General features: G+C 46.5%; 8 protein-coding genes across 8 annotated transcripts; 7 read left to right on the forward strand and 1 right to left on the reverse strand.

Annotated features, from left to right (window-relative positions):
- The first annotated feature begins 630 nt into the window (after nucleotides 1-630).
- V8C40DRAFT_259749 (hydrophobin) lies at nucleotides 631-1,687 on the forward strand. Its single transcript, XM_083219035.1, has 4 exons — nucleotides 631-1,087; nucleotides 1,147-1,323; nucleotides 1,380-1,444; nucleotides 1,495-1,687. The coding sequence occupies exons 1-4, from the start codon at nucleotides 799-801 to the stop codon at nucleotides 1,564-1,566; spliced, it is 603 nt and encodes a 200-aa protein (XP_083066850.1). The 5' UTR covers nucleotides 631-798; the 3' UTR covers nucleotides 1,567-1,687.
- Nucleotides 1,688-2,970: 1,283 nt separating this feature from the next.
- V8C40DRAFT_285748 (heterokaryon incompatibility domain-containing protein) lies at nucleotides 2,971-5,003 on the forward strand (the record flags this gene model as incomplete). The annotated part of the gene is made up of 1 exon (XM_083222443.1): nucleotides 2,971-5,003. One exon carries the CDS (start codon nucleotides 2,971-2,973, stop codon nucleotides 4,798-4,800), a length of 1,830 nt encoding a protein of 609 aa, XP_083066851.1. The 3' UTR covers nucleotides 4,801-5,003.
- Nucleotides 5,004-5,267: 264 nt separating this feature from the next.
- On the forward strand, nucleotides 5,268-6,708 carry V8C40DRAFT_259750 (glycoside hydrolase superfamily). Its single transcript, XM_083219036.1, has 3 exons — nucleotides 5,268-5,622; nucleotides 5,682-6,429; nucleotides 6,486-6,708. The coding sequence occupies exons 1-3, from the start codon at nucleotides 5,530-5,532 to the stop codon at nucleotides 6,659-6,661; spliced, it is 1,017 nt and encodes a 338-aa protein (XP_083066852.1). The 5' UTR covers nucleotides 5,268-5,529; the 3' UTR covers nucleotides 6,662-6,708.
- Nucleotides 6,709-7,557: 849 nt separating this feature from the next.
- Nucleotides 7,558-8,481, reverse strand: V8C40DRAFT_285753 (alpha/beta fold hydrolase; the record flags this gene model as incomplete). The annotated part of the gene is made up of 1 exon (XM_083222444.1): nucleotides 7,558-8,481. The coding sequence occupies exon 1, from the start codon at nucleotides 8,392-8,394 to the stop codon at nucleotides 7,558-7,560; it is 837 nt and encodes a 278-aa protein (XP_083066853.1). The 5' UTR covers nucleotides 8,395-8,481.
- Nucleotides 8,482-10,354: 1,873 nt separating this feature from the next.
- Nucleotides 10,355-12,409, forward strand: V8C40DRAFT_165872 (nucleoside phosphorylase domain-containing protein). The gene is made up of 4 exons (XM_083211537.1): nucleotides 10,355-10,429; nucleotides 10,492-10,847; nucleotides 10,918-11,520; nucleotides 11,586-12,409. Exons 1-4 carry the CDS (start codon nucleotides 10,416-10,418, stop codon nucleotides 12,113-12,115), a joined length of 1,503 nt encoding a protein of 500 aa, XP_083066854.1. The 5' UTR covers nucleotides 10,355-10,415; the 3' UTR covers nucleotides 12,116-12,409.
- A 1,774-nt stretch (nucleotides 12,410-14,183) lies between these two features.
- V8C40DRAFT_278912 (uncharacterized protein) lies at nucleotides 14,184-15,600 on the forward strand (the record flags this gene model as incomplete). Its single annotated transcript, XM_083221134.1, has 3 exons — nucleotides 14,184-14,327; nucleotides 14,386-15,249; nucleotides 15,358-15,600. The coding sequence occupies 3 exons, from the start codon at nucleotides 14,184-14,186 to the stop codon at nucleotides 15,598-15,600; spliced, it is 1,251 nt and encodes a 416-aa protein (XP_083066855.1).
- Nucleotides 15,601-16,052: 452 nt separating this feature from the next.
- On the forward strand, nucleotides 16,053-17,683 carry V8C40DRAFT_259760 (uncharacterized protein). Its single transcript, XM_083219037.1, has one exon. The coding sequence runs from the start codon at nucleotides 16,103-16,105 to the stop codon at nucleotides 16,943-16,945; it is 843 nt and encodes a 280-aa protein (XP_083066856.1). The 5' UTR covers nucleotides 16,053-16,102; the 3' UTR covers nucleotides 16,946-17,683.
- Nucleotides 17,684-18,997, forward strand: V8C40DRAFT_259763 (dienelactone hydrolase). The gene is made up of 3 exons (XM_083219038.1): nucleotides 17,684-17,776; nucleotides 18,034-18,418; nucleotides 18,484-18,997. Exons 1-3 carry the CDS (start codon nucleotides 17,727-17,729, stop codon nucleotides 18,799-18,801), a joined length of 753 nt encoding a protein of 250 aa, XP_083066857.1. The 5' UTR covers nucleotides 17,684-17,726; the 3' UTR covers nucleotides 18,802-18,997.
- The last annotated feature ends 59 nt before the right edge of the window (nucleotides 18,998-19,056 follow it).

Below are 19,056 nucleotides of genomic sequence, written 5' to 3' on the forward strand. Positions count from 1 at the left end.
ATAATAATAATAATAATACCTTTGTAAGTTATATAATTAAGTTATATAATATAGCGGCCCTAAAGATTATAAAAGTTATAGTAAAAAGCTAATAAAAGATATATATTATTTATTATAAAGCTAATAAGGACTTTATATATTATTTTACTTATATTACCTCTTTAGCTTTTACCTTTAACTACCTTTACTACTAACCTTACTAATACCCTTTTATTATATTATATTAATAAAAATAACTTATTTTTTTATTAACTTATTTATTAAATAGTTAATAATTATAAAACAGCTTTATAAAGGGGTAGGTTTAAATCCTATATTAATTATTTATATTATTAATCGTAAATTTACCGTTTATAATTAATAATATAATGTTTTTTTTTTACTATTATAATAGCCGGAAGATCTTTCTTCCAGCCTTATACCTTATATTTAATATAAATTAAATATATTAAATAATTAATCTTTAAGATTTAATTAATTAATTAAGGAAATTATAATAATTTAATTAATTAATTAATAGATTTAATAAATATATTTAATTTAACGGCAGCGCTGGTTTGCAATAATTTCATAAATTCACGAGCCACCGTTTGTGGCTTTTAACTCATGCTTTGAACCTGCATAAGCCTAGTAGAGATTAGTGACTCGTCATGTTATTGATCCTGCAGCGACTAGCTCTCTGCAGATCCAGGAACCGTTGTTACTGTTAGGTCTAATCTCTGTCTACGTAGTAAAACCTAATGATAGTAGGTTACAGCAAAGGATTTTTTGTTTAAATAGACCTATTTTCTCCCTCTTATGACTCAAGTTACTCAACAGCTCAAACCTTTCTGGATCTTCTTTCGCTATATTACATCTCTGCAAAATTTGCTACTTCTCCTCAATATTGCCAACTTCACCACCACTTTTTATACCTCCATCATGTACGCCTCTGTTATCTTTTACGCACTCGTCACCCTTGGCGGTGTCATGGCATCCCCGGCTCAAGAGCCTGGGGTTGAACCCCGAGCTATTGAGCGTCGTGTGCCTACTATGGCAGACATCCCGTTTCCGAGGTTCCCAACCCGCAACTATAACCACAATGATGGTAGGTCTTGATAACTATCCAAGCATCCTAAATCCAAGTTGGATTCTAATTGGCACCAGGAGGCAAAGGAGACAAAGGCGGCAAAGATGGCAAAGGTCATGACGGTAAAGGTCATGACGGTAAAGGTCATGATGGCAAAGACAATGATGGTAAAGGCTGCAGCAATGATACTAATACTCAGGTAAATGCCTGCTCTGGAGGTAATCCATACTGCTGTAGTAGTAATGGGAAGGGTGGTAAGTGATACTTTAATTCCCCTTTTATATCCAGGAAGAGTTTTAACATGCTACAGGCCATGCATGCAAGAATACCACGGCATGCGAAGAGACAATCATTTGCTGCAACAACAACAACGGCGTAAGTTGATATCATATTCATTGCATTCATAATCTCACAAATATGTTTAGTTCCAAATCTGCATTGGCGATATTGATTTCAACGTGCCAATTACTATCAATATCTACGAGGATGACAATTAAAAGGAGTATCAGAGACACTTGTCAAGAGGCGTTGGCAACTAAGGGAGAGATTCCGTAAAGCCTATATAGCTTAGCCACTGGTAGAGGGATCAATTCTCTTTAGTTATAAACAATAAGCCTCTTTTAAATGTGTACAACAGCCTCTATTTACTCCTATGTATCCGTGTGTCGAGTACTTGGAACTAATGCCTCAAGGGCCCTTCCACGTAGTCGTGAAGCAGCTGCCCTTAGGTAACCGCTACCAGACGATTCGCATTGAGCTTGTGGCTCCCGAACGTGGCGAAGCAGCGATATACTGTTCCGTCTCAATCAGAATGGGAGTCTAGCAAGCTTCATTGGAAAACAACAATATGCAATCTATGAGCCTGAGGCTGCCATATGGCGAAAACTGAATGTGGTCTTTGAAGTGATGCTCTCTACTACCAGGACAATCACCGACATCACCGGTCCGACTATTATGTATAAACGACTGAGAGAACATATCATGGAGCTCACGCCTTGGTGGCCAGCATGTAAGGGGCCAATGGACAAAGTTAGATGATGACGGATTGTTTCAGGCAGAACATACGAGTATATTACTGGCAGTCGATTTGGTCATATTGAGATTAGTGAAACAATATAACGCCCAGATTTACTGGTATTTTACGCCCATCCCACCCAATTTGAAGAAAGACCGCTAGAAGCTGAATTAACAACAAAATTCTCAGAAATTGGTTCCTTGAAGCCCATCGAACCTGCCAAAGCCACCATATTCCACAGATGAATTTTCAGATCCATTGGCCTGTGCAATTGCTGTCAATATAGAATAAGATGTTCTATATATACAGGTCTCTGCGCACTACCAACGATCAAGGTATTTGTTAGCCTCTAATAAATCCTCTTTGCATCGCGACCCAATCAAGGCTGGCTGCAGCCTATCAGCGGCCTCGCAAGTCACCAACTACTGCATTGGTGCCTGAGTGTAAGAGACATGACAAAAGACATACAAAACTCACAATAAATGTAGTCGAATCAGCGGTTAAATTGGATAGCGGAGACCAATACTACACATGTATATCGATGCCTGCGCCATGCGGAGACACATAGTAACACAGCTTTGCATGCAGACAACCACCACTATTATTTCCGATTTTAGCTCTCTTACAACCATGGCTTATATGAAATCAGGCATTGCCATCCAATAAGGACTAGAAAGGAATCGGAGGAATGCGCAGCCGTGCTCATATGTGAATATATGAAGAGCCATCTGCATGTCGTGTCACATGATGGTTAGGCTGCAACTGAAGGATGAATCCCAAGCGCTTCAAAGTCACATATATTTTTCATTGCTGACTTAGATGATTCGATTTCGACTCTAACATATTTTCCTTGCTTCGAAACGGATCTTTGTAGTCCTCGACGAACATGAGGCTAATCAATACACGGACGTTAAAGCTTCACCAATTTCACGGCAAGCCACCACCTTATGCCATTTTGTCCCATACTTGGGGCCATGAGGAGGTGTCTTTTCAAGATTTCCAATCCCCAGACCTGCGAGAAAAGCTAGCCGGATTCTCTAAAATTAGATCTACTTGCAAGAAAGCATATAGTCATGGCTTGGATTACGCTTGGGTTGATACATGCTGCATCGACAAGACTAGCAGCGCAGAACTTAGCGAATCAATCAATTCCATGTTCAAGTGGTACAAAAACTCAGCAATCGCCTATGCATTCTTAGAGGATTATTCATCTCCAAAATTTGAGAAACCTACCCCCAATACGACATCTGTTGGGTTTGGCCATAGCCGCTGGTTTACTCGCGGCTGGACTTTGCAAGAGCTTATTGCACCCCGGCGACTCGAATTCTACAATAGATCATGGGAAAATATTGCAGAAAAGACAGCTATTGCGAAAGAACTTGAAGAGATCACGGGGATTGATGCTATTGTTCTCGATGGCTCGGACCCCCTGCAGCAGGTCAGCGTAGGAAGGCGTCTAAGTTGGGCCGCTAATAGAGAAACAACTCGCGAGGAAGATCTTGCATACTGCCTATTGGGACTCTTTGATGTTAATATGCCCCTAATCTACGGTGAAGGAGGGAAGGCTTTTCTTCGACTACAGGAGCATATTCTTCAACAATCTGATGATCACACCATCTTCGCCTGGAGAGCAGCAACTGCTTCGACAGATCGAGATATGTTACATGGGCTATTTGCACAATCTCCGAGAGATTTTCATAATTTTGCGGGATCATGGAGCGGGGGACAGCCGGGATACAAGACTCACACTGGGTTCGACAGGTTGGTCCGTGTTTGGGGATCTAAAGTACCGCAAGATCCGATCACCATGTCCAACAAAGGGATTCATATTACTTCTCTCGTCAAAGATATTCGACAGCCTTGGGCTTCTGGAGACCTTGTGATATTGTTACTCAACTGTTGTTTTAACGCAAGTCCCTCAACTACTGCAGGCATATATCTCAAACGCCTCGGCTCGGGCCAATATGCTCGAGTCCGAGGAAACGAGTTAGCTAGGGTCCATTCCGACTCTAATACTACGATGGCTTCCATATGCGGAATCAAGAGCACCCCGTATATCGCTGGGCTCTATTTTGAAGAGCCTTGGACTACGACGGCAAGAGTGGTCAGGGAGTACCTTGAGGAAGAGAAATCTCAAATGGGATCTGGAACAGTCAGAAAGCGCTATAAAAATGCCTTTTGTTTGAGACGAAACCTTCTTGAAGACAACGGACTGTTCCATGGATCTCAGCTTCGCCAAATCCTGATTTGGGATTCACACGATATCAGCCGCTTTTTTCGATTCGACGTCAAAGGTCACGATGGCGACCTCGTCATAAAAACATACCCAAACTTCAGAGCAGGGTTGATATTTGAGTCTCTTGAACACAAAACCTCATTCGTTCTCCTGTTGGAAACCAAAATAAACAACGGGAATGACGAATATGACATTAGTTGGGCATCCCTCTCTCTCGATGATGTGGAGAGGTGTCAGAATCTCCCCATAGCAGAAGAGTTCGTACAGACAAAGATAAATTTCCAAGCTTATAGGACGACCCCAAGCATCAAAATATCGCTGTCTCCAGTCAGAATATATGGAATCAATATGCAAGGCATCGGAATACTACAGCCGTCATTCCTTGCATTTCGTGGTCGGGCACCTGGAGATATTATTGGAGCTGTCTATCTAGTTTTAATACATGTCTTCCCCGTCGGAATGTTCATTGTGAGGTTTTGAGAACGGCAATTCATCAAAGTGGCAGCAGAAAGGGTTATGGGAATAGGAGGTTTAGTTGAAGATGAGGGAGAAGTAGAAAAGGTATCACGTAGAGAAGAGTGGGTGTTATTAGAGGACGTCATGACAATTCCCAAGTCTTTTATATAAGGGCGCAACTTTTATCCTCAAGGCGTGAAGAGGGGACCATTTCCGATGAAGATAACAGGCGGATAAATCAGAGATAGCTTGACCGGGCTGTGACATGTGTACGGAGATATATAAACCAGTGAACCGGTTGCCGGTAATATTACCAGGTATTGACCCCCCCGTAACTGGACGGCAATTCATATCCGGGCGGAGACGGTTCAACGAAAGGCTCCCCGGAACTAGCTATTAGCTACCTTACTGTTTCATTCTAGGCTGGTTGCATCCCCCGCTCAGTGCCTAGCTATGGTTGCATTTCAGTCAAGGTTCGCTATCAACATCGATTCAATTGACAGTGTACCGGGCCGAAGCTGACGTGAAGTATGCGGGCGCTAATCTAGGGACGCGAAGAGCTAATGCGATCTGACCGACAACTGATACGTATGATGGGATGAGAGATGAGACTAAGTAAAGAGCTGCGCGACCAAGGTTGTGAATTGGCTGTGATAAATACCATGGGCCTGCTCATATAGTTCGAGAGATGGGCTGAAGAGAGCTTTCCGTATCATTCCGTCTGTCAATTCCATCAAGCAACATCGTGCCATCATGTTGTCGCGCGTTTCTCTCGTGTCATTGGGCCTCCTCGGCTTTTCTGCATCTGCAGTCGCACAATTAGCACCAGAGTTGGTTGTATATTGGGTAAGATCATTGCTTCACAAAACTTCAATGATCAGTCAACTCATAATTTCTGTGCGCAGGGCCAATCGCCATCGGAAAGACCTCTCGCCGATTACTGCAAACCGGGTGCCGGACCTGATATCATCCCATTGGCCTTCTTCTCCTCCTACCCATCCACCGACTGGTTTGGCAATGTCGACTCCTGCAACCTCACCACCAGCACCACGCAGTCTTCCGAGTGCAAAGCTGTGGAGAAGGACATCAAGTACTGCCAGTCGCAGGGCAAGAAGATCATGCTCTCCATCGGAGGCGGAGGCGGATCGGTCCAATTCGACAATATGACCTCCATCCAAGACTTGGCGAACCAACTCTGGGGTATGTTTGGACCTGTACAGGCCAACTATACCGGTCCGCGACCTTTTGGAACCGCAGTGCTCGACGGATTCGACATGGACATTGAGAACCCAGACAGCGCCTTCTCGTACGCTTTCTTTGTCCAGGAGATGAACCAGCTCTTTGAGACAGATCATAGCAAGAAGTACTACATGACAGGCGCGCCGCAGTGCATCGTTCCTGACGCCAACATGGGAGACATGATGTTTAACGGAAAATTCGACCTCCTCTACATCCAATTCTACAACACTCCGCAGTGCTCGGCCCGTGGCGCCATCAGTGGTTACAACCCCAAGGATGGATCGCTGCAATATTTCTCCTACGATGCCTTCCAGGAATTCATTACAGTCTCGTTCTCACAGAGCAAGGGAGCAAAGTTGTACATTGGCTTGCCGGCTAGCCCCGACGCGGCTGACAATGATGAGAACTACTTTTGTATGTCTAACCCTTCATTCTCCATCGAGTGCAGCTTACTGACCCAGCGATTGCAGTGACACCTGATGAGGCGGCAAAGCTCATCAACGAATACAGATATCATCCTGGTTTTGGAGGCATCATGCTCTGGGACGCTGGTTCGAGTGATCAGGCAGTGACCAATGGCTGCACTTACAGCCAGGAAATCCAGTCCATATTGAAAACTGGAAGAGTTTGCCCTAAGAAATACTAGTAGGATAGTAGATTCCATAATTGTTTAATGTAAAATATCTCGACCAATGTCAGTTCTGTGCCGCGCGAAGTACTAAGGAAGCAAGAGCATAAAACTGTGATTCGGCAACTCGGATTCCGCCGAGTCCTGTAAAAGGGCGGTAAGGATGTCGCAGGCAGCAATTAAGGAAAGCATGTAGAAGGACCAGAAACCCTTAGATGCCATTACAGGAGTTAAATGGCAGAAAAAATAAGTGGTGAGGACAAAGTCAAGAGTAAAAGTCGGTGGCTGGCAGACTGAAGCCAGTCTACATATGTAGTCGAGGGGGCCGCTGTTCATGTAAAGATGCAGCGACAGCGATGTTTCCATTTCATTCCCAATTATAATTAGTGCCTTCATTTAAAGATTTTATTAAAAGGTAAGTTAAGTATCTTTATTACTATTATTAGTCACCCGAGTTAAAATAACAGCGTTGGTGAGAGGTATTCCAACATCGTCAACAGCGTTTAGTAGCGTTAAGAGCGTTAAGAGTGTGAACATCCTCATCAACAGTGTTACAAGCGTTTACATCGTCAACGGCGTTAACAGAATCAATAAGCTCTGTTATTCCAGCTCAACCGAAAAAGAAGCTCCACCCAAGTTCACAGTAGTCGACTTTATAAATGCATTCTACACCGACCAATATATCTGATGTGCGAACGTTTTACAAACAATTATTACCTACTACCTGATGCGGAATAACGGGATAGGGGCGGAGCAATGCAATAAGAGAACAAAATGATAAAAACAGAAGGCTCGTAGTAGTAGCTGTAATATATTGTAAGAGCTAGTGAGTGCGTAAATGTCGTGAAACTGTTGTATTTAGTTGCTCTGTCCGAATCACAAGACAATGGCAGCACGCACCATCCACCAGACTTTTATTGAGATAGCCACCGATCCAGTGCTTTGTTGAATCCCTCAGGATCTTGCAATGGCGCAAAGTGGCTGACATCAGGCAACGCCAAGTATACCGATCCTTGAATCATGTCTGCAATCTTTTGAGCGACCCAGCCCTGGATCAATTCCTCCGAGTCGCCAGTAACAATCCACACAATAGGGCGTTGATGAGCATCTGTAGACTTTGAGTCGATTTTGGAAAAGTCTTCTTCGGTCCACATTGGTGAACAGTCCTGCATTGCTACGACCTTCGCCTTGAAGCTATCAAATTTCTCTGGAGTAGGTGAAATAGCTTCGTACTCTTCCTTCATCCGATTCATGAGATCTGAGACAAATGGCACTGTCTCACCTGCATAAGGTATCGCCTGGTCTGGCCTGTAATTTGGGCCAAAGGAAAATATGCGCTTTACTTTATGCTTGTGTCTTATTGCCAAAGAAAGACAGGTATTGGCGCCATCCGACCACCCGACGAAGTTGGCACAAGGCACTTGAAGATGGTCGAGTAAGGCCACAACATCGTCGGCGAAGAGATCATACGAAAGGGCGACTTGGGGATCATCAGTTGATCGGCCGTGTGCTCGGGTATCCATTGCAATGACTGAGTGTCCTGCACCAGCAACATGTCGAATCTGATGTGCCCACCAACGAGAGCTAATCTTACCGCCGTGTAAGAAAACCGTTGGAGTCTGATGAGGGCTCAATGGTGCACCATAAAGCGCATACCATATTTCTATATTGTTGATGCTGATACAGCCTGACTCGACGGCGTCGGGTAAAAAGGGTGTTGGTGGTAAGGTCTTGGAGCGTGGCAATGACATTTTCAATGTTGTGGTTTTATCTCCAGAGGCCTTGAGTTGAGAAACACAAGTTTGAAGAGAAGGTACTAGATTATAAGTGATGTTATAATGACTTAGGTAGATATTTTGTACTAGTTGGGTGGGATTTCACTTTCTTCATATACTATATCTCAAATACGATATCTGATAGCCAGTCTTTCGCAGAAAAGTTAACTCCGAACTTGAAACATACAGGAAACCTACCAGAATCCAATAGTCTACACTAATTCCGGAAGTCCGAGTGCTAGTTCTTATGTGAGGTAAGCCGAGTTATGTCTAATTGGACTTCCCTTAGACTAGTGACAAGTCGATGGAGACACTCTTAGGAATGACACGATTCCTCTACGTTACTTCTTCTCTTTCGTCGCCTCCAAAACTTCATCTCTGCTTGTGAGTAAAGCGGTCTGCTTGGACGCAGCGACACTGACCTTGGAGTCGCATCACCCGTCGCCAAAGTCCTTGGCACACTTTTCTTCTAGAAGCTGTTGTGCTCTGCCTCGGAGCCGGATCTATCGAGCTTGCTTCTCAGGCAGTGTTTATGCATTTGATTGCCAATGAAAACACTGAAGCAGCAATTATTCAATCAAGTATACACCTATATCTCAAATTTAATTACCATGTAACACAGGGCTGTGGATATAGATGGATATCTTCAAGTATATACGTTGGTTCCTGGACTCCCGAAGTTTCCTAAATTAGTTTTGTTATCGCGCATGCCCTTGGCCTTAGACTCTTTAAAACCTCCAAATTTTAAAAGAATTTTCAGCATTGTCTCTCCTCTTTGTGAAACGACTTTTGACTTCACTGAACAAGAGTCTCAAGAGGCAAAGGAGGAAGCAAAGAGCAGAAGCCGTTCATAATCGATTAAGATACAGTTTCAATGCCAATTGTTTATTTTTATTGCCCGAGTGAGAAAATAAGATCTCAAAGCTCTTTGGAGGTATTTCCGCCCATACCTGCAATTCTATATCAATGTCACTCGCCGATGTCACTGGTAAGCTCATGGATAAAGATGATTGCAAAGAGATGAAAGGCTTATTCTTTTTTTACTTCATCTTTATTGAGTTACTGGTCAGTCAAAATGTCTCACGGAATCTCTGCTCTCTAGTTCCATGATGCCTCTATGGTGCTTGGCAGGTGCTTCTGGCAACTCAGCATTGACGAAAGCCGGCTTTAGGTTCATTCGGCTTGCTCTCTCTTCTCATATCGCCTACGATCTAAAATTCCCCTCTCTCGGAGCACACCGTATGCAGTTAGTTGGCCGCACTCTTTTGTCATTGAGCAGTATCTAGTTATTATCCGGTTGTGGGAAATGGCTCAAGCGTACCAGTATTTGCAACCTCCAGATACCGGATCTATCGCGCCTGGTGTTATTCCTGAAAAATGCAAAGAAAACACATGGAGACTATTACGGTGTAAAAACAAAAGCTTTTTGCGCTTCAGCCATCCTGAGCCAGGGATAGCATTCCATTATGACAAATGGAAGTCGGGCACCAACAATCATAGGGAGGTTGTAGATATGGCTACTAACAGATTTGACAACCCTCACCATTCGCTTACAAATTCTTATCACAGCCTATACGTTATTTGACTGGAAGAAACGTTTCGCCAAAAAGGCCTCCAGGCAATCATCACATTTCAGCCGCCTCAATCTAGCGTCATGCGAACTATTGTTGTGGCCTGCTAGTGTCCACCTATGAGAGGCTGCCACGCCCCATCAAGACGTCGGATGGCTGGCTGGTTCACCATTTTTGGATTGTAAGGCGAGAAGTGGGACAGGCGAGGCATACAGCAATTGAGGCTCATTGGGCAGGGTTTAATGCCTGATATCTTCAGTATGCGACGTGACAGGGTCCCCCGCCTAGTATATGTCAAACAAAGTACATGTATATAATGGTCAAAGATGTGCCTGTTGTCAACATGCTCTCATCTTTCGGTATATTGAATCCTCAAAACTTATGAACCAGCACTTTGCAGCGATAAATTAACCATCACAAAAAGCCATGCCAGAGCCTGAGTAAGCTATGACTTTCTCAATTATTGTCAGGCCGCTTACACTAACATTGAACCTCGAATCAGGGAACTTACATACGACTCCTATACAGTAGGATGGGTATGTGTCCTGCTCTCTGAGCTTTCCGCAGCAAGGGCATTGCTAGACGAGGAGCACGACCCGCTTCCTCCAAAGGACAATGACGACAATAGCTATCTTCTCGGCACAATGGCGAAACATAATGTCGTTATTGTTTTCCCTGGAGAATATGGCACAAATGCTGCCGCTCAAACAGTCGCAAATACCCTTCGTACCTTTCCTAACATTAGGTTCGGACTGATGGTTGGAGTTGGCGGCGGTGCTCCAAAGCCGCCACATTCTGATCCACGAAAGGACATTCGACTTGGAGACGTCGTAGTAAGCTGCCCCATGGATGGGCATGGTAAGGTTCCCTACTCTTTGCCAATTAAAAAGGAAAAGCGACTTTATAGTTCTAACTGAGAATGGTTCAGGCGGTGTTCTTCAATATGATATGGGTAAATGGGCAGATGAAGTTAAATTTACGATTACATCTCACCTCAACAAGCCTCCCCAAGTATTGCTCAAAGCGATAAAGCGCCTGCAGCTGGATCACGGCTTCAACAAAGGCAAAATGTGGACAGACATTGACCAAGTTGTCAATCTAGACGTGCCCGCATTGGAAGATGCTGGTTATCCCGGAGTGAAGCACGATCAGCTATTCAAGTCCGATTACCGGCATTCTTCTGGGGAAAACTGTTCGTCTTGCGACAAGGCCCGGATAGAAACAAGAGGTGTAAGAAAGACTACTCGTGCAATTGTCCATTATGGCTTAATAGCTTCTGGAAATGCCGTGATGAGGTCTTCAATTCGTCGAGATGAGCTGCGAGACGCCTGGGGTGTGGCTTGTTTTGAGATGGAGGCGGCTGGCCTAATGGATGCATTCCCATGCCTTGTTATCAGAGGAATTTGTGATTACTCGGATAGTCATAAGCACAAGATCTGGCAGCCATACGCAGCTATTACAGCCGCAGCCTACGCAAAGGACCTCTTGAGGATCATTCATCCTAAGGAGGTTGAGACAACACCTGCGCCAAGTAAGTTGTTCTGAAATCACGAATTAATGTTTAGAAACGTCACAATATTGACTCCTACATCATAGAAATTCCCGACCCTCCAAAACCGAGCCAAGCCAACGGTAATGCCAATGGCGATGCATCACCCCTTGGGACCCAAGACCTGCGTGCTGACAACGAGCGGCTGCGCGCTGAGACCGAGAGATTACGAGCTGAAGCCGAGAAGCTACGCGCTGAAGCCGAAATGTTACGGGCACAGGCCGCCAAATTACAAGCAGAGAACGACAAATTACGGGCAGAGACTGAGAAATTACGTGCTGAGAACGAGAAGTCCTCCATTGGCGTTAAACAGCCAGAGCCTCCTAGGGTGCGAACTGTTACCATTCTTCCTCAAGGCTATTTTCAGAATGGTGGCTACTATCCAGGAGAAGAGCAATACTTGGTTGTCAGCTGGCAATCGGGCAATAAGCGTGATGTCTGGGCTATTCATGACGACAATGGACCGCTTGGGTTCATTTACCCAGCACCTAGCAATTGTCAGACTACTCGTTCATTTGCCTTTTCCGGTCGTCTATTTTGCCCCCGCGCTCCTCATATCTCTTTCAACATTAGTTAGTGCCTGTAGAATGAGAGGCAAAGCGCCGGAAAAGAATAGGCTCTATATATTCATAAACCGAGGGGCAAAGATTCGTCATTGATTACCCAGTTGTGAATATGTCGTTGAGTCAACGACAAGAAGTTTCGGCCGTTTCCGTACTTGATCGCATGGCTTGGGCTGCATTTGGTAAGATCCAGGCACATGCGGAGCAGCTGAAGGCGAATCTGGGGAAGAAAACCAAGGTCATGGGAAACGTTGTAAGACAGATTGAAGCTTAGTCTAAAAGTACGGTAGCTAATAACTCGAAATCTTTTGAATTGCCACCATGTGTCCACGCTGGCATCGACGGATATGGTCAAGAGATCTAATAAATTTCTTATTAAAAAGAACAGCTGATTGGTTTCCAACGAGCTGAAGCTTCCGCTTCCGGCCTGGTGACGGTGTTCCCCGTACTCGTATATCCCACACCGAGAGTATCCGCTCCGGAAGCGTCTATGATCTCATAGAATCGAAACTAGAACATCGCCGATTGCTCTGCCGGACTCTTCGCGTCGAGCTGGATTGCGCGGCTATTGGAAACACGAGACGCACCTACATTACCGTTAGTCAACAAAGTCAACATAAAACGGAAGACAATTTATAGAAGCGACGCTACAGCAAGCCAAGGTGAACATCGAAGACCGATTGGCCAAAATTCTCCAATTGAGTTTTCCCAATACGAGCTCCTCTTTACCCGCTAGGCACCACCCATTCAGTCATAGATTGATTGATTGACGAGGCCTTCGTCGGCAAGCCGGAAGGAGGACCTGCACAAGGGCGGCGCTAGTGCCTCGGCGGATCGAGAGATCGACAGTCCGACGAACCATGTGCAAAGGTTCGCAGAGTTTGCTCTCAACAGAAACAGCGTCATAGGCTGTTGGTTTCTTTGTTTGCTATTACGGCACCTGCATCATTGCAGAGTGATCAACAGTAGTCAAAGCTATCAACCTCTTATTCGGAAAATAAACAATTTGATGAAAGCATCCTCGGCATAACTGGGGCGGGAGGATGCGAGGTATTTGTTCGGAGCGTCTCTTCCCTTGAGGGGTAATTGATAAACTGTGAGACATGACGCTTCGTCCATGCTTGGTAGGGAGCTTCATGTGCCGTCCACCTATGAAGCTACTACTAAAACATGCTTCGTCTTTAACCGGGGAAACTTTCGTTGGCTAGCCGGGTCGTATATGTGGGCGTTGCGCGGTGGCTAGCAACTAGTGTCGATGGCTGTATGCTTGTATCTGGCTCATCGGCGCCGTCAGTTCCCATGCCCCTGAATAAATATTTACATGCTGAATATGTGAATGCGTCCATTCTCCCTGGGCGGGAGTAATTGATCGGCATGGGAATTCACATTCGCGCGGGGGTTGCGGTCCCGATACCGCTGGAGTAACATCGCAGTATACTAGCTGCAGAGATAACGACTTTGTCAATCTAAAGACGAGGACGACGTTGATGAAAGCGAATTAGGTGTTTCAAGACAAGGGCCGATGCAAATAGCAACTTACGATGTCATATATTGGAAATCTGACATCACTCCTCTTGTCTCAGCTCTCGAAAAGCTCCCGTGGCCTGTGTCCAAGTGGACCAACACCCACTTTGGGTTCGCCATTCTATCCACACTATGAGATGTAGCTTCGTGGCTTGCCTATACACTACTGTACAGCTCATCGAAGGTGGAACGATCGTCTGTTGATCGCGGAACAGAATGTGACTTAGAAAGACCGTATGACATGTCTCGCCAGCCGTAAACGATTATATGAACCCAACCTCCTGCCATCGCCCAGACAAGTTTGCTTGTTCCGAAACACTTCCTGGGATAATTCGGTGCGGTTGATTCATCGGACATTCTTTCTTTGTTCTTTCATTCTACCCACAGTTTGAGGGGTGAATAGGACCTTCGTTTAGTAAGCCTCTCGTTATAAAGCATACTACATCTACAGTGGTCAACAAACTTCACAAGGTATGAGTCTATATATATAAGCTTATTATATATCCACCGTCGGATATTCGCGCGGACTTACAGCTGACCATCAGTCAAATAGCAACCATGAAGTGGACTCTGGCAGCTCTTGCTCTTCTGGGGTCGGCCTCCGCCAATCCTCTCATCTCTTCACGCGATGATAGCTGTGCTTCATCGTATAATGGCCAATTCGAAGTCACAATTGCCAAGGTCAACAAGCGGGATATTCAGGTTAGTATCAGATGACATCCGTCCGCATTCCTGGGCCGTACTGATATCTCTCCCATAGAAACGATCCTGTGATAACTCTGACGCCCTGCTGCTGACACTTGATGGTGGAATCCTCAAAGATGCCAAGGGTCGTACTGGTTATATCGCTTCCAACTACCAGTTCCAATTCGATAACCCACCTCAGGCTGGAACTATCGTCGCCAGCGGCTTCGCTGTCTGCCAGGACGGTTCATTGGCCCTGCAAGGAAAGACTACCTGGTATCAATGCCAGTCTGGAAACTTCTACAACTTGTACGACCGCAAGTGGGCGCCGCATTGCCAGGCGGTCGAGATCACTATAATCCCTTGCAGTGGCGGTAGCTCTGGTGGTGGCTCCGGTGGAAGCAGCGGCGGCGGTAGCAACAACAACGGCAGCGGTGGCAGTGGAGGAGAGACCACTGTTGGCACCAAGGTTGTCCAGACCACCATTGTCACAGCCATTTCTGATGGCCAGCCGCAAGTCCACACCACTACCGTTGCCATCCCCATCTGCCAGATTGGTGACGGACAGGTCCAAGGCCACACGACTCCATGCGGCGGCGGCGGTGGTAAATCCCCTGTCACTCAGATCAGTGATGGACAACCTCAGGTGCCTCCAGTTACCCAGGTCAGCGACGGTCAGCCTCAAGCTCCTCCCGTCACTCAGATCAGCGATGGACAACCTCAAGCCCCAACAGGATCTGCCAAACAGCCAGTTACCCAGATCAGTGATGGACAGCCTCAAGCCCCTCCTGCTGTCACCCAGATCAGCGATGGACAACCCCAGGCTCCTCCTGTCACTCAAATCAGCGATGGTCAGCCTCAGGCCCCAACTCAATCTGCCAAACAGCCTCAACCCCCTGCTGTCACCCAGATCAGCGATGGCCAGCCTCAAGCTCCTCCCGTCACTCAGATCAGTGACGGACAACCTCAACCCCCTGCTGTCACCCAGATCAGCGATGGCCAGCCTCAAGCTCCTCCCGTCACTCAGATCAGTGACGGACAACCTCAGGCTCCTCCCGTCACTCAGATCAGCGACGGTCAGCCTCAGGCCCCAACACAATCTGCCAAGCAGCCAGAATCTCCTCCAGTCACTCAGATCGGCGACGGTCAGCCCCAAGCTCCCGTCGGTACAGGCACTGCTGCTCCTCCTCCCCCCGCTACTACTACCCAACCTCCCATCAGCGGTGGATCCAGAGTTCTCCCTGGTCTCTCAATTGCCCTCGCCATCGCCCTGGTTGGTGTTGCTTTGTAGGCGCTGTGGATGCTGTGAAGGATAATAAAATCAAGTCCTGAAAGAAGAATCTCTCCTTTTTTTTCGATTTTAATCATTTCTTCAAGTTAATGCGGTACATGGTTGAATCTTGTGTGGCATGGTATATCGATAATATTGAACATGATGGAAGCTCACGAGGAAGTAATATGATATGGATTATTGCGCATATTATGTATTCTTGCAAATAAAAATATCAGGGAGTCTGAAAATAAAAACAAGTCAAATGTTGACATCCGAAGCAATAAATTGCATGCAATTATGATCTTAGAGTAGGATGAGCGTAAGTTGGAGGTTGTAAGCTTTCAGTTGTGAGGCCAGCGGGCAAAGGCTAGAACCTTGTACTTTGTACTGTGCAATAAAGATTACGTAATCATGCGTATTGTTCTTGCCTTGTGCAGAGCTGCCGCGCCTTTGCATCTGATTTCTTCATACACACGCGACAGCTTGTCAATTTTCAGCAGAACAACAACCACAAGACGAAATGTCGGAATACTGGAAATCTACGCCAAAATATTGGTGCAAGCACTGTTCGTGCTACGTGCGCGACACCAAACTCGAAAAAGCAAACCACGAAGCCACTGCAAAGCATCAAGGCGCCTTGAAGCGCTCGCTACGAGATCTACACCGCAACCACGAAAGAGAAGAGCGCGAAAAGGAAAGGGCAAAACAAGAGATTGCCAGGCTCAATGGTGTTGTCGGCGGATCATCATCGTCCGGCCCTTCGGGGGCTTCAGCCAGGGCTTCAGGACCGTCAGAGACCCAGCTGAAATCCCAGCGAGAGCAGTTGGCGGCCTTGGGAGTTGCAATCCCAACAGATTTCCGACCCGAGATGGCGATTCCCGGCGAATGGACAGTGACCAAAACGACTGTGATTGAAGAGAAAAGCGAGGCGGATGCTGAGACAAAGACCGAGGCCAAGGCAACTGGTGTCAGGAAACGCGAGGAGACGGAAGAGCAGAAGGAAGAGGAGGAGGCTATGCGAGGACTTTTCAAGAAGCCAAGAAGATGGGGTCGCGACTCCAAGACCATGCCGGACGACGAAGACGAAGACCTAGATGCGCTGCTGAGTACAACAATGCCACTCAAGACAGAAGCAGCGGAGAATAAGAGCGCAGTGAAGAAGGAAGAAGTTGCTGAAGATGACCAATCATCCGAGGCAAGAATACCCAAAGAGGAAAATGTTTCGATCAAAGCAGATCCCGACACTTCAGAGCCATCCATCAAAAGGGAACCTTTGATCAAGCCCGAGGAGGCAGAGGAGCCGAGCGGCATAACGCCGGTGGTCTTCAAGAAGCGCAAACCAAAGGGGATCCGGAGCAAGTGAAGGAACTCGGGGATAAGCCATGTGTCAGATCTGAATCTGAATCATGTCAATACTGCAAGCCTTACATCAATGCTGCAAGCCATACAATGGTGCTCTTATCAGTTGTTGCGTCTTGAGATAGCAACCAACAAACGCATTAGCGGGCGCGCGGATTGAATTGCCGGCTGATTAATCGCGACAAGTCTTTAGTCCTGAGTCCAAGCACTTTCAACTCCACAGCGCCTCAACGATCCGGAATACCCCCTCGATACCCAGTTCCGGTTCGGAATTAGGAGATAGGTGGGGTTTATCGGAAGTTGTCTTTTCTGTTGACCCAAAGCTATGGAAAAATACGAGTTGAAACTATTGCAAAGCGGATAGTTCCTAGGCGTTTAAAGTAAGCGTAAGCATTCCGGCAAGGCGGACGGTTCCTAAGATCTTTAAAGTGAGAATTCCGGTGCCGAGCGCAACACCCGCTAGTGAAATCGCTCAGGTTCGCGTATCTTGCCCAAAATAGCCCAGTCTCGGCGCTTCTCAGAGAACAGAGGCTTGCTCCTCTTTTTTCCTGTTTGACAGATTATTTCCCAATTTCGACTCGACGAAACCCGAACCCCGCGAGGATGGAGCTCAAGAATTGCGTCACGGCGAGCGTTGGTCAAGCAATCAATTGAGCCGTCTCCGCTACCCCACCAGGGCGGTTCAGGAACCTCCAAAGACTTCAAATATCTGACAAAGCGCGCTATTTTGTCTTGTCCAACAACTTCATTTTCAGTCAAAATTGTCAAGGATCAAGACTATCAAGATGGCTTCAGGGCATATTGACAAGTGCTGCGTTGTCGGCACCCTTCACGAGTGAGTTTTTGATTTTTCTTTTGTAGATTTGATCTCAGATCTCATCTTGCAGCGGTTCGTAGCCCGTCTCCTCTTTTTTTTTCTTGCATTGCCCCGCATACAGAGAGACAGAGAGCGCAAGAGAGAAAAAGAAAGAGACGTTGGCAAAGACTTAAGAGCTGAATCACCATCCATAATTGAAAAGAAATCTCATGGATAATCACCTGCAAAATAAAACAAATCATGGAAAGAATCTCAGACCACTAACCGTCACTTAGGGGTGAGACTACCGGCAAGGACATCAAGATCGATGGCAACATTGACGCCTACTTGGCCACCCCCCCTGCGGGCAGCGCTCGTGTTGGCCAAGGTATCCTCTTCATTCCCGATGTCATTGGCATCTGGCAAAACAGCAAGCTTCTGGCCGACAACTTTGCCGCTCAGGGCTACACTGTCCTGCTCCCAGACATCTTCAACGGCGATGCCCTCAAGCTGAACCGAACTGGCGACTTTGACTTTGCGGCCTGGATCACCAAGGGCTCGACTGGTGACAACCCTCACACTCCCCCCGCCGTTGACCCCATCATTGTCAATGCCATCAAGACCCTCAAGGATCTGGGCATCAAGAGAATCGGAGCCGTTGGCTACTGCTTCGGCGCAAAGGTAAGCGACTGGCATCAGCTCACCTCACCTCACCATTACGCACATCAACTCATCATGATTGGTAGTACGTGGTTCGTCACTACAAGGACGGCATTGACGTCGGCTACGTCGCCCATCCCACCATGGTGGAAGAGGACGAGCTGGCCGCCATCACTGGCCCCCTGTCCATTGCCGCCGCCCAGACAGACCACATCTTCCCTGCCGAGAAGCGCCACAAGTCGGAGGAGATTCTCATCAAGACCGGCCTGCCTTTCCAGATTAACCTGTACTCAGGTGTCGTGCACGGCTTTGCTGTCCGCTGCGATACCAGCGTCAAGATTGAGAAGTGGTCCAAGGAGCAGGCCTTTTTCCAGGCCTTGACTTGGTTTGACGAGCATCTGTAGGGGTTTGTCGTCGTTCAAAAGGAAGAAGAAAAGTTATCGAGGAGCACGTTGCTTTGCTGGCGCTCGGTGCAGCTTAGTTGTCGTATATAGAATGAATTCAACCATGCTGGGCTGCTCTTTGAAATTTGAGATGATGCATTGGATCCCATATAAATCATTGAAGATACCTAACCCAAGAATCAATCTTATAGGCGGGTGCTAGATGTCCTCCGTAAGTAGCCCGTGCTTTAGCGCCTGGAGCTAAGCGGCAGCGCC

Source organism: Trichoderma camerunense (genome assembly GCF_050948025.1).
Source record: "Trichoderma camerunense strain CBS 138272 chromosome Unknown V8C40scaffold_42, whole genome shotgun sequence".
NCBI classification, from domain to species: Eukaryota; Fungi; Ascomycota; class Sordariomycetes; order Hypocreales; family Hypocreaceae; genus Trichoderma; species Trichoderma camerunense.